General features: G+C 45.0%; 1 protein-coding gene across 1 annotated transcript in view; it reads left to right on the top strand.

Annotated features, from left to right (window-relative positions):
• Positions 1–13,282, top strand: part of MTMR12 (myotubularin related protein 12) — a 56,948-nt gene that overhangs the window by 30,864 nt on the left and 12,802 nt on the right. Inside the window, exons 8-11 of the mRNA XM_054583914.1 lie at positions 4,367–4,442; positions 10,234–10,340; positions 10,994–11,118; positions 12,638–12,716. Coding sequence (XP_054439889.1) covers positions 4,367–4,442; positions 10,234–10,340; positions 10,994–11,118; positions 12,638–12,716 — 387 coding nt within the window. The remainder of the gene's footprint in view (positions 1–4,366; positions 4,443–10,233; positions 10,341–10,993; positions 11,119–12,637; positions 12,717–13,282) is intronic.

The following is a 13,282-nucleotide window of genomic DNA, read 5'->3' as shown; positions in this document are numbered from 1 at the left end:
TACTGTGCCTAATTTATAAATGAAACTTCATCATAGGTATGTATGTATACCTATGTATGTATAGGAAAAAACATAGTGTACCGTATTTTGCCATGTATAATGTGTTCCCGTGTATAATGCACTCCTGTGTTTTTGGCCCAAACGTTCAGGAAAAGAATCTTACATTTTAATTTTTTAATTCAAATTTTATTTATATTTAGAAACAAACTGATTATCATATTCCAGGGTATTATTTTCCATAGAGATACCATTATTGCTTTCTAGAATTACAGTTTTAACCATAAGAATAAATAAAAGAATTAAAAACATGCACATAGATATGGGATTAATACTGCACATGTATAATACACATCCTTATTTTTCCCTTAAAAATTTTGGCCAAAAAGTGCACATTTACATATGGCAAAATGGAGTGAGTGCATAGGATTCGGTACTTTCTGCGGTCTCAGGCGTCCACTGGGGGTTTGGAGCGAGTTCCTGGGGTTAAGTGTGGCTGCCGTGTTTTTGTAGAGCATTTTGTGCTCAAGGTTCAGGTGAGCCTCTTCAGCAGGCAAGTTTCGATGTTGTCCAATCTCAAACATTTATAAGATTAGCTTTCCTGTCACGGGGAACTGGGGTGCCAGTGGGAGGGGCCTGCGGGGTGAATGCTGTATCATACCCCCCCCATCCAGCTCCTTCTCCCCTTTACAGTCACAAAACTGGAAAAGGGAAGGCCAGCACCTACTCAGAAAGAGGCTGGGAACCCCCACTCCTAGGAGGCGGTAGTTTGAAAGGTGACAATGGACCTGATAGGAGCCATTCCCACTGCCAGAGCCGTGTAGGAAAAACCCTGCCACGTACTGATTAAGGTCCCTAGTATTTGCATGGGTGTCAGCATGTAAAAATACATCTGGAGAGGAAGGGGCTCTGGGGAGCCGAGGATGCTATGCTTGTTCATCATTACAGGGTGTGGCAAAAGTAGGTTTACAGTTTGAAAAATAATACAGTAATTAATAAATATTAATACAAGAATAAACTGTTTTGTGTATTCACAATTATAAACCTATTTTTGCTCCACCCTCTGTCCTCAGAACTGAGTGTAGTGCCTGGATTTATGAAAGACTCAAGAAATAGGAGACAGAATGAATAAATTAATGAAAGCCCTTCAGTAGTTAGAGGGGACTCCAGTCACTTTGGGTAAGAATAAAAAACTGAGTGTCTACGTCACCTTCCTCTGCGTTGGTCAGAGCTGGCTATTCCTGTACCGCAGCCTGTCCCTTCTCCTGAAACGCCTTCCTCTTGTCCCACCTCCCTAGGAAGCTATCAGAAGGCCTTGCCCCTGTAGCATATGTGTAACAGAGGAACCTATGAATAGGCCGACGTGGCCGCAGGTAGACATTGCTGCTCCCCTGTTGTCGCTCTGGGGACTCCCTCACCCGAATGAGGCTGTACCTGAGCAGATCATACAACTTCCCTCGAATAAAGTCATCCTGTATTTGAAGGAGCTGTTTACTTTCTATTCTAAATTCATCCTAATCACTAAAATGACTGCTGTCCCAGGAGGGAGGGTTACTTGCTTGTAGACACCGGGAGTCTTATCGCAGAGGCTCCATAGCGCCGCCTGTGGTTCTGTGAGATAGGACAGGGCATCCCCCACCCCCTGCACTGGTGCGGAGCTGTCCATCTCTGGGCAACCTTCTCCTTCCCTCATTCCTTCCTTCCTTCCTTCCTTTTTTTTTTAATTTGCCAGGAAGCAAAATTTCAATGGATTGAGAAAATTCTCCGGACCTTCTTTCTTGAGGGGTACATATGCTGATTCACTTGGTTCTGACAGTTTCTTCCTCCTTTTGGTGAAAGACATAAAAAATTAACTAGATAACCAACACTGTAAGACACACAAATGTTTTAAAGCAATATGGCCCCACCTCGACTTTGCAGAACGAGCCTCTGGGGAAGGAGCTGGGAGTCCTGGTTTAGACAAACCTCGCGGTGACTACTGTAAAAGTGGAGAAACAGCAATCTGTTTGTAGGTTGCCATCTAGAGCACTGCTTCCTCTCACCATTTCTTGTCGAGCTAAGTCTCCTGGAGCTTATTGAAATGCAGAGCTTGAGTCTGTAGGTCTGGGTTTGGGCTTGGGCTTGAGAGCCTGTTTTCTTTATAAACATGGAGCTGATGCTCTTGCATACTTTCAGTAGCAGGATCTTCTAGAACAACAGCTTTCGTCTTGATTGTACATCTGGAGAGCTTTTAAGCTTTTGATAGACAAGTTCTGGGATGGAACCTGGACATAAAGAATTTTCAATCTTACCATATGATTTTAATGGGCAGCCTGAGTTTGAGAGCCATTGATGTATAAAGAAGTGTTTATTTCAGTGACAGTGACCTCTGAAGGGATGACTTACTGCCCATGCACTGAAGCAGACACATGAGAAAATATCCTTACCGCTTCAGAACCTCAAAAGCCAAACACTGCTCCTATGTTTTGATGGTGTGAGGTGTCCTAGCCTTGACCAGTGATTCCCAAACCTAGTTTTACATCACAATATTAGGGGTGCTTTTTTCTTTTTAATTACCTTTAAGATATTTCTCATGGAAAACTTAAAGCAGTGTAAAAGAAAAGTGAATATGATGAACTCCCTTTTCTCTGTCACCTCCTTTCAGCGATTACTAACTCATGGCTCATCCTGTTTTCTATATCCTCCCCTGGATTCTGCTGAAATAAATCCCAGAGCTCATCGCATTTCATTCATAAATATTTCAGTATACATCTCCAAGAATTAAGGACTCACTTTACTTTTAAGATATTACTTATTTAGTGTTTAGAGAGAGGGGAAGGGAGGGAGAAAGAGAGAGAAGGATTGATGTGAGAGAGAAATATTGATTGGTTGCTTCTCATACGCACCCCAACCAGGGACCTAATCTATAACCCAGGCATGTGCCCTGACCTGGAATCAAACTGGCAACCTTTCACTTTTCAGGATGTTGCCCAACCAACTGAACCACACTGGTTGGGGCAAGGACTCTTTTTTTATAAGGCTAACCATAAAACCATTATGAAAACTTTCAAATTTAACATTAACTCTTTAATATCTTTCATACCCAGTGTTCAAAATTTCCCCATGTTTTATATATTTTAAAACAATTTATCTTTCATCTTTTTACCTATTTTACGATTAGTCAGGATACAGTGAGATTGATATTTTGCAGTTGATAGATTTTCAGTGTCTCAATCTATAGATTCACTCACCATCATTTTCTTCTTATACTTTATTTGAAGAAACGAGGCCATTTGTCTGAGAGTTTCCCACAGCCTGGATTTTGATGAGCACATCCCCATGGTGATGTTTAAAATGTTACTCCATCCCCTCTGACTTGATTTGATCCAATGGCTTGATTGCATTCAAATTCGGACCTTTCAACTTGGAAAGTTAATCTTTCCCATGACCTAATATTGATATTTAAGAGATTTACTTCACACATGCAGCATACAAACACCATCTGATTAGTTTCCCTGTAGCTCTTACACCATAGGCACCTTCTGATCTCGTGTGAGGCTTTGTTTCGGGCCCTTTGAGTGAATGATCTTTACAGTTCCCAAGCGATAGAACTTAGGTGACCTTCTTAGTAAAGAAACCTGCATCTGCCAACTACAGGAGGAGATGGTGTGCCCATACATCTCCAGTCTCTGCAACTCTGAAAATCTGTCTTTCCCACGTCCCTTCTTAACAGGTTTGTTATTTTTAGAACCTAACTTTTCTCATGTAGAAACTGAAATCACTGCTCTTTGGGTTAGGTCCCAGCTTCACTAATACTTACTAGTTGTGTAACCTGGGAAGGGCCTTAGCAGTGTTGTGTCTCACTTTCTTTATTTGTCAAATGGAAATTATGATAGTACGTGTTGCTTAGTGACGTTGGGAAGATTAGATGAATAATTCATATTAAATAATTAGAACAGAGTCTGGCATATATTCAATAGTAACACTTAAGTGTTGTTAAAGCACTTCATAAAATGGGCAGTAGTCATACTAGTCCGTCTGAAAGCAACACAGGAGCTTGTATTGTCACTGTGTGATGAGAAAGATCACTCCCAATTTTGGAATTCATATACTTTTAGATATCACATATTCCAATGCCCTCATTCAGTGGATGAGAGGACTGACCCAGAGAGGTAGAGAAATTTATCTATAGTTATCAGAATCAGAAGCAGAGCTAGGATTTGAACTCAATCTGATTTCGGCTGGAGGGAGTTCATTTGCACTGGTTCTTAACAGGGAAATATGGTCCATTTTCTACCACTCTGCTTAGGTTCCTGTGTTCATTAAAGTTGAGCTTTCATATTTAGTGAATTAGTCCAGTACTGACATTGATGACATCTCTTTCTTCTAGGTTGCCAGCATACTTTGTTGTCCCCACCCCTCTTCCTGAAGAGAACGTGTCACGCTTTCAGGGTCACGGCATACCAGTAAGTACATCTGGAAACGGGCTGTTCGTCGGCCCATCTGGCAGATTGTTCACTTAAAGCCCCTGGCTTTGGTACTAAAGAGTTTGTCCTTAGTCCAAGAGTGATCCAAAAATACCTGAGGGACTCCCTGGAGAAGTGAGTCTCTTAGACACAAGGCTCCTGGGGACAGGGTTCTAAAGTTTCCACAGACGCAGTGGCGTTCTTAGCAGAGACATCTTTGGAAAGCTCTAAGAGGATTACAGATCTGTCTGGTTCTGAAAGCTAGCCTGATTTAACACCTAAATAATTTTGAGACTGAGAGGGCCACTCTAGGGGCAGTAGGGTTTAAGATTCCCTTTGGCCTGCACCAGTAATCTTTGAATGGGCGTGGTCGTGGTTTTTCCCAGAGACAACATAAAGAGCTTACTGAGTTTCACAGAACAGCCTGGGATGGGAGCCATATTTAATGTGTCACTGATCAAAGAAAGCAAGACTCTGGCAGTTACTCTAGTTTCTAATGGGTGGTTGGGAGTTGCCAAGACTTCAGGAATTTAGTGAGGAATGAGAATTACAAATAAATGCTATGCTGCGCGCATGGCTGGTTCACCGGAAAGGTCACTCTGTGGAGGAGGTGAGATGTGAAAGCAGGGGTCGCCAGCCCAGGAGCATGTGCGGGGCGGGGGGGGGGGCAAGCAGCCAGCACAGCGCTGACAGAGCACCCGTGTGGCCGCTCCTCCGCGCCTGCAGGTTTGCGCCCGGCAGGTGTGCAGGTCGGCTCTTGCCAGCGGCCTGGCATCTCAGGAGGGACCTCAGATGGGGATTCTTATGTGAGTTTTCTTGATTTCTAGATGTATGCCTTGGATTCAATGGTTTAAACAACATGTCTTGGGGCCCGAGGTGATTTGTGTCCCCCGAGCTGGTAACCTTTAATTGAGAGCAGTAGATCTCCAGCTTCCTGGTCTTAGGACTGTTTGCACCCTTAAACATGACTGAGGATCTCAGAGTTTTTGTTTATGGGGTTGTATCTATTGATATTTGCCATATTAAAAATTAAAACTGAAACAGTTAAAAAATTGTTATTTTAGTGATAAACTCATAACTTGCTAATATAAATAATATATTTCTATGAAATATAAATAATATATTTCTCTGAAATATAACTATATTGTTCAAAAATTTTAAAAATAGAATATCCCTATACACTGGATTCTTCTCTATGCTTCTTTCATTTAGTCTGCTGTGGTATGTTAGGCTTTGGATGAAGTACATGAAGAAAAGTCCAGCCTAACATATGTATTTGGGAAAAGAAGAACTATTTAATAGCCTTTTTCAATAATTGAGAGTATCATTCTTTGATGGTACACCAAAAAATTGACCAGTGGTAGTTTCATAAAGGTTAATTGCAGTTAGGAATCTGAAAATATAATCAACAAACTTTTCATTCTCTGTTAAGTTAAAATCCAGTGGTTTATCTTATACTTTGAATGGATCTTAAAACGTGTGATTTTATAACATTATACATTCATCATCTGGAAAATATTGATTCACTTAGGTAATACAGATTGTCCAGATATTGACATTTCCTTATATAATATTAAAATCACACTCATTTATATCATCCCATCTCATCAGCAAAATCTTTAAATATTGGGAAGCTGTCCAGCCAAAAGGCCAGACACTAGTTTTCCAAAATTCTAATTTTTACTTGAAAATTCAGTTTTTATCATCGGCAACAATTTGTCCGTTGTTTTCCTTGAAGTGATAGACTCACTTCATTCATTATTTTTTAAAAGAATGACTGACCGCCAGTTACCAAAGTCTGAACACCCTTAATTTGTCTATCAATCACCCATTCTTTTAAGTCCATGAAAAAAAGCAGTTAATTCAGATCTCAGCTCAGTTGCATAGGCTCTTTTTCCTTGAGACAAACATTGTACTTTGGTGCTCACCTCCCATCCCGTCACACGGAATATTAAAAAGACATGTAATGGTCAAGATTAACACAGTAATTTTTAGTCCCTCATCCAGGGCATTGTCAAGTGAAACCGAGTGTTTCGGCGCGTGCGTGGCAGTGGGGAATTCCGGGGCAGGCTGTGCCGTGTGGCCGCAGTGCCTGACTGGTGCTGGGGCACCGGCAGTGCCACCCACCACCGGTGCGAACGTCAGTACAGGGAAAGGACAAATGGCAGATCTCGGTGTTTCTCAGGACATCTGGAAGGGGCTTGGACTCCCCGCCTTGGATCTGTGGATTACATTTTGAGAATCACTGTTTTAGAAGAGTGAAAATGAGGGTCTTCGTCCTTCAGCTTTTCATAGGTACATCTAGGAAAAGAGGGTGTGCTCTGTGGGAAGAAACAAAGATGACTTTTCTACACACATGGCAATAGGCTCTCCATCCGGCGCTGTCTGCAATTTGGATGTTGTGTGTTCTAGCCACGCCTTGGGCTGAGAAGCAGAAAACATTTTCAGCTCTGAGTGAGGAGTCGGCAACATAACTGATAGGAACTGTAGGAAGGTGCTCTCACTGTATTAGCTCGACGGCTCTAATCACGTGTCCTGAAAGTCATTAGTAGAGTTTGCATGAATGAACAGCAGAAAAATATTACCTAAGGTGGAATTTATACATTTATTCAGGGAACGCAGAACTCTGAAAACATACAGCATAAATGACACTAGTGACATTTGGTATATTCACGGTCTTGTGCAGCTGTCACCTCTATCTAGTTCCAGAACACACCTTATCTCCATGCTTTTTAACCCTGACTCTCACCTGTTCTTCTTTTCTGCCTTCACTTCCTCTGCAGGGAAGCCTCCACTGCTTGTGATTTTAGTTGTCTCTCGCTGCTGATCTCGAGTCTTTGGCCTCCAACCTAGAGTATCTACTTTCCCCCCCCCCCCCTTTTTTTGCCATGGGGCTTGAACATGGCTGTAGGTTATTTACACCAAACAGCACAGCATACTTAGTGGGATGTACGGAAACTGTTACCTGGCTCAGTTGGGCCCTTGCTCTGCTCGGCCACCTCGCCTGTTGTCTAACTCCTTTTGCTGCCTGTGTCATTCTCCCCTGGGGCTGTTGTAAACAGTTTTCATTCTCTTTCTGGTTATGATTCTGTCTGCACTCTCTTGCTCTCACAGACTGTCTTTCCCATCCTTTAGTGGGATCTCGGACTGTACCACAAGATGCCCCTCACCTTCCTTCTTTTCTACCTCCTGTTGTTTCTCTGGACTCCCCTTTCCTTCACCTGGAATCCAGACCTCTGCCTGGGCCCTGGGCTCCTCTGCCTGGGCCTGTCTGGAGCCTGCTTCCGTCAGCCTTCCCGTCCCACGCATATCTTTCTCCGTGGCCCTCTCCTCTTGAAGACAAACTCAGCTCTCCCCACACGTGAAGAAGCCCTTCCCGAAGAGTCAAGCTAGTGTCTCGTTCTCCTTCCCTGTGCGGCCAGATGTCTTTAAAGAGTCTGAACTCGTTTTCTCCGCTTGCCTCCCTGCTGCCCTCGCTCTGCTGGCCGGCCCCCAAGAGGCTCTGAGCCTGGCCGGCCCGGTGTCTGGGCCATGGCAGCAGCTCTGCCCCTGACACGCCCTCCCCGGTGCCTTTAAGCTCCTGTCGCAGCTTCATACACACTCCACTGTCTTGGTCTCCTTACCTCCTTAGTAGTTCCTTGCTTACACTGACTCCTGGCCTCCAATTGTACATGTTCCCCTCAGCTCAGTCTTTGGCTCTCTTGAGAGAGGCACCGTAAGATATATGAAATAATGAATAGTTTTCCCCTCCCTTTTTTGAGATAGACAAGATTAATGGTCTGTGATTCTTATCCATTGTCAAGTCATTCACACTAAGAACCCTGTGGCCCTTTCCCAGACAGAAATAGTTCATGTCACAATAGCAGAGGACATGTGCTTTTTGCTAAATCCGTGTGACAGGCCTCTTTCTGACCAGGAATATTGCTTGTTTTTTCCTTACTGTTTCAAATGGAGGGTGGTCTGGGAACTGCCCCTTAGCACCTCAGCTGGGCTGAGGCAGTAACTGTTGTGCCTCAAGTAGAAAATGAGTTACGGCTTCATACCACTAAGAGCCACCCTTTCTGCTCAGGAAAGGAGATAAAAAGGATTAAAATCACTCAGTTGCCTAGAACTATCACCCAGTTGTGGTTATGAGTGTCTCCCCCTTTATCAGAATGAACTGTGCCGGTTGGGGGCACGGGACCGCTTGGGCATTCAGAACGTTGCCGCCGGGGCAGAGCGCGGACGCTGGGGCAGTTTTGGCCCGCCGCCCACCGAGCGTAACACTGCACGGGGAGTCAGCGGAAGGCAGAGGGCCCTTTGAATTGTCTCCTGCCAACACTTCCCTCTCCTTGTGAATCTTAAAGAATCCAGGTGCCACCACCCCTCAGGGGAGGCAGTGCTTTTTGGCAGTTTTGTGTCGCTTTGCCCTTGCTTCCCGGGTGGGCTCACGTCTTTTCCATGTGAGCTGGAAGTCAGCTCCCGTGTCCAGAGCTCCAGGCCTGCCTTCCCCTCCTAAGCTCAAAAAACCCCTCTTAGGTGCCTCCTGAATGTCGTCACTTGGATGTCCTACTGGCACCAGACACCCAGCATACCCAACACTGATTATATCACCTTCCCCTGGAGCCCCAAACGGGTTCCTCTATTAGCCTTTCTAAGGGTAGTGCAGAGTATCACCTGGACTGTGCTGATCTCTAGCTTCCCAGCCCAGGCTGCTGCTAACATATCCCAGGTATGGTTTGTACATTGCGGAATAATGGCAACAAGGCGCCCCCTCTCGGCTGTTGAACTCCTGTAGGTTTACCTTTGAGCCAGGGCCCAATGGCATGGTCAGCAGAGTGGGGGCTGGGCTTTACCTACTCTTGAACCTTTAGCCAGGCCCTTACACCAGGCACAAAGTCCATAAATGGACTCAATTGTCCCAACCAGCCTCATCCGCTCCTCTTCATTCGAGGCTATAGTGGGCAGATTACTTTGCTCTATGATCAGTTCTGATCTTCTGTTCCTGTAAAACAGAGGAAGCAAACAAGAAAATGCCCACTGTATCCAGAAAAACACTAGAACCTGTCGCTTATGATCATTCACATGGTTTCTCCCTCCTTTGCCTTCCCTTTGTTGTTCCTTGAAATTCTCTTCAGCTGTGGTTTACCACATTCTACTTCATTAGATTGCTAAGCTCTTTTCCCTCGTAGAGTGTCAGCTCCGTGAAGGCAGACACAGTACCTTAGCCCGCTTTACACCCTCTCACAACCTCTTTGGTGCCGTGCACATGCGAGGCTCCTGCCAGTGTATGTTGAATAGCCGGCTTCCCATTCTCTCGAGCATGAGCTTTCTCCACTGGCAAGGGCTGCCCCATTTTACCATCCAGGTAGGGCACCCGTTGGAGTCAGGCTGCTGCGGCTGGCGGTGCACCTTTGGGAAGTTCCCTGGTCCCTCTAAGTCTCAGTTTCTTGTTGTTAAAGGGGATGATAATCATGCCTGTCTTAGAGTGAGAATTAAATGAGTTACTTCATGTAAAATCGTGACATGAGAAACTGCACTCCAGCGATAGCCACTATCTCACTAATGGTAGCAACGTTGTTATCTGCATCTGGGCTCCCAGCACTACAGAGCCTGTCCACCTAGACCTGTTTTGTTTTTTAAGACTAAATCAATCTTCTTTGTAACTGTTCCTTAGCATAGAAAAGTTGAATATATCCAGCCATTTCATATTGAGCTTATAAATTTCCCTGTATGAATTTAAACAGTAAGCTTACCGCTCCCTGTTGGGTTGTGTATATTATATTTGGAAAACCTTTATTTCTCTCTGCAGATATGGTGCTGGTCCTACCACAATGGGTGTGCCCTTTTGAAAATGTCAGCCCTACCCAAAGAACAGGATGATAGCATTTTACAAATCCAAAAGAACTTCTTGGATGGGTCAGTACTGTTCAACGTTTTGTTACTGTTCATCTCAGTTCTTACTTTCTGAGGAGCACGGAGTAGTTCTTAGTAGTATGTCCATATCTGTTTGCCTCTAACAGCTTAGTGCTCGGGATGCAACACAGAGTGGTTGTTTTTAATTCCTTCAGAAGGTGTATAACACAATCATTAAGAATGTCAGCTGCATAGTTTTTAGAGATGCACGCTGAAGCGTTTAGGGGGAGATAGCAAGATGTCTGTAATGTTAACACTTGTCAAATCTAGGCCATGGTACATGTCACTGAGCTATTTTCTACTTTTCTGCATGTTTGAAAATTTTCAAAATAAGTTTAAAAAAAAAACCCAGAGTGCATGAATTAAAAACAGAAAAGGCGTAGACTTTGCAGTTAAACTGCCTTAGTTCAGATCATGGCTGGATCGGTTTATGAACTGCGTAGGCTTGGGCCAGGAAGGTGCACGCTGCACACCTCCCCTTCCATGTGCATTGACTGGCATGGTCCTGAGGGGCTCGCCTTGTGGGTGGGGGTTCCATGGGAGGGCACTTCCACAGTTCTTCACACAGGTCTCGCCACTTCGTAAGTGCTCAGGAGAAATAAGCTATTTCCAGTTGACATCTGCCCTTCTAATCTCTCATTACTTGTGATGCCTAGAATTTACAGGATCATCCACAGGCCACCCTATGAAATTGTCAAAACCGAAGACCTGTCAAGCAGCTTTGTGTCGCTGCAGGACATCCAGACCGCATATGCCAAATTCAAGCAGCTCTTTCTTATAGGTGAGCAGGATGCTGAGCTGAGCAAAGCCTTTCTGTTAAGTGGGGAAGGACACACCGCGTGGATCAGGCAGAAGTCGGTGCCTTTCCCAGGCTCCTCATGGGAGTGCGCAGAGGTTGTGGCCATGAGGGCCGACGTCGTGGGGTGGAGGGCGGCTGCCTTTGCCACGCTCCCCTCCACTTCCCTTTGGGCTTTCCCCCACTGCCCGTTCTCACAGCAATGGACACAGAGCCACCCGTCCCCGCCTCGCCTTTCCTCAGCACACTGTTGCCCAGTGGTGAACACTGGGCTCCCGTGTGTAAATGCAGTAGAGCCGGGCAGTACCTGTGCCCATGGACTGGCATGCAGGGATGCGCCACGAGAATGATCAGCTTATTTTCCTTAGTGCCTTATTGAATGGGTTCCCCCCTACCCAAGTGGAATTATTTTACTTTTATTTCTGATTGAATATATATACACACACACAGACATATTTATCTGTGTGTATATATATCAATGTAAAAATTTTCAATCAGAAGTGTACCAAGTAGAAAATGAAATCTGCCCATCCCATCCACCCCCACTTCCTTGTCTAGGCTGCCCGCTATGAACAGATTAGAACTTCCGTCAGATTTAATCAAGCTCAGTTGGCTATTAATTCTTTGCATTCTTGAATGAGTCTTTACCCTCTGAGATTTGTCACACTTACAGGTGACTTTTCCTAACTTGGACCTTTGGGTCTAACGAAGCCTAACTAGCTTAGGGGCCCTTCATTTAGTCAGCTGGCACGCACTGAAGTTCCATAGCACGTTCTCACTGTGCGAGGCCCTGGCGGTGAAAATGGATGCGACGCCAAGGGAAGCAGAAGTGGCTACCTCCAGCCAAAACATGTTGTGACACATATTACAATATGGATTTACTAAAAGTAGGGGCCTGGTGAGGAGAGTAAGATCCTTTACTAGTTGATACAGGACTGTGATTCTCCCCTTCTGTTCTCATCATTCTGGACCGACAGGGGTACCTGCTTTTGACTTGATCTTGCAACTTTGAAGTAGTGGGTGTCTGTGAATTCTGGGCTCTCTGTGTTGGGGGGCTGGGGCCATTGCGTAGCGGTGCCCAAGGTAAATGTGTTTGTGCATTTAGGGTTTCAGCGGAAGCCAGGTGTCCCCCTTAGGCCTCGGTGGCATCAGGATGCCTCCCGTTGCCCTCTTCCACCTCCGGGAGCAGCAGCCTGGATGTTGACCGTCTCTGCCCGGAGCGGGCTGCTCTCTGGCTGACTTCAGGGTGGGCCGCGGCCCCGTGTCCCTAGAGCAGGCTCTGTTTATGTGAGCAGTAAAAGCTGTTTTTGACGGCCACCGCCTTCCAGGGCTTTGCAGTTCAGACACCATTTCAGCTGGTGTTTGAAACACCCTTTACTTTAAGTGGAGACTTGTGTCTGGATTCGCACTTGAGCAGGGTGGTCAAGTAGCACCAGCTTTTGTGGCAGGCGTGTGAGCGAACCACCTGACTTCTTTACTCTTTTTTTTTTTTTTTTCTTTTCAGATAACAGTACCGAATTTTGGGACACAGACATAAAATGGTTTTCTCTGTTGGAAAGTAGCAGCTGGCTTGATATAATCAGGTATTTCAAACCATTGATTGCTTGTGAATGTTATAGTTCTCTAAATCAAAGTAGTAAAGCAAATTGATAAATAATTGAAGGGTTTCCTATTTCACAGTTAAATATTCTTAGGTCCTGTGCTCTACTCAGGCCTCATAATTTTACATTTGTTATTTACTATGTGTGTGCACCATTGATCGGAATTTACCAGGAGACCCGCTCTGGCCCGTAGGCCCGGCCTTGAGAGGAGCGGGCTGGTGGGGCGGAGCTGCCTCCAGGGAGGGACCAGGAGGCCGATTTTGTACTGGGTCCCTTTTAGAGGAATTTGGTGTCTTCTATATATGTTACCTGTTAAAAATTTTTTTAAATGACCATTCATGTCAATTTGTGACTTTGAGTTTTAGAATTAGGTTGAGATTCCCAGAGAACAGCATTGTATTCGCTCTCATCCTTCCTCTTTTGACTAGCTCCCCTCTGTGACCAGTAAGTAGAAGAGAGGTCAGAGGTGGGAGGCACAGAACGGACGTGATAATTGGGAGCTTCGGTCCGGGATAGATTTGAGGAAAGAGAGGAATTCTCCCTCGTGC

The sequence above is a fragment of the Pteronotus mesoamericanus genome, unplaced genomic scaffold (genome assembly GCF_021234165.1).
Source record: "Pteronotus mesoamericanus isolate MK-2021 breed Mesoamerican mustached bat unplaced genomic scaffold, CSHL_Meso_final contig_75, whole genome shotgun sequence".
Taxonomy (NCBI): domain Eukaryota; kingdom Metazoa; phylum Chordata; class Mammalia; order Chiroptera; family Mormoopidae; genus Pteronotus; species Pteronotus mesoamericanus.
The sequence above is the reverse complement of the archived record's forward strand: the minus strand, read 5'-3'. Positions and strand labels throughout refer to the sequence as shown.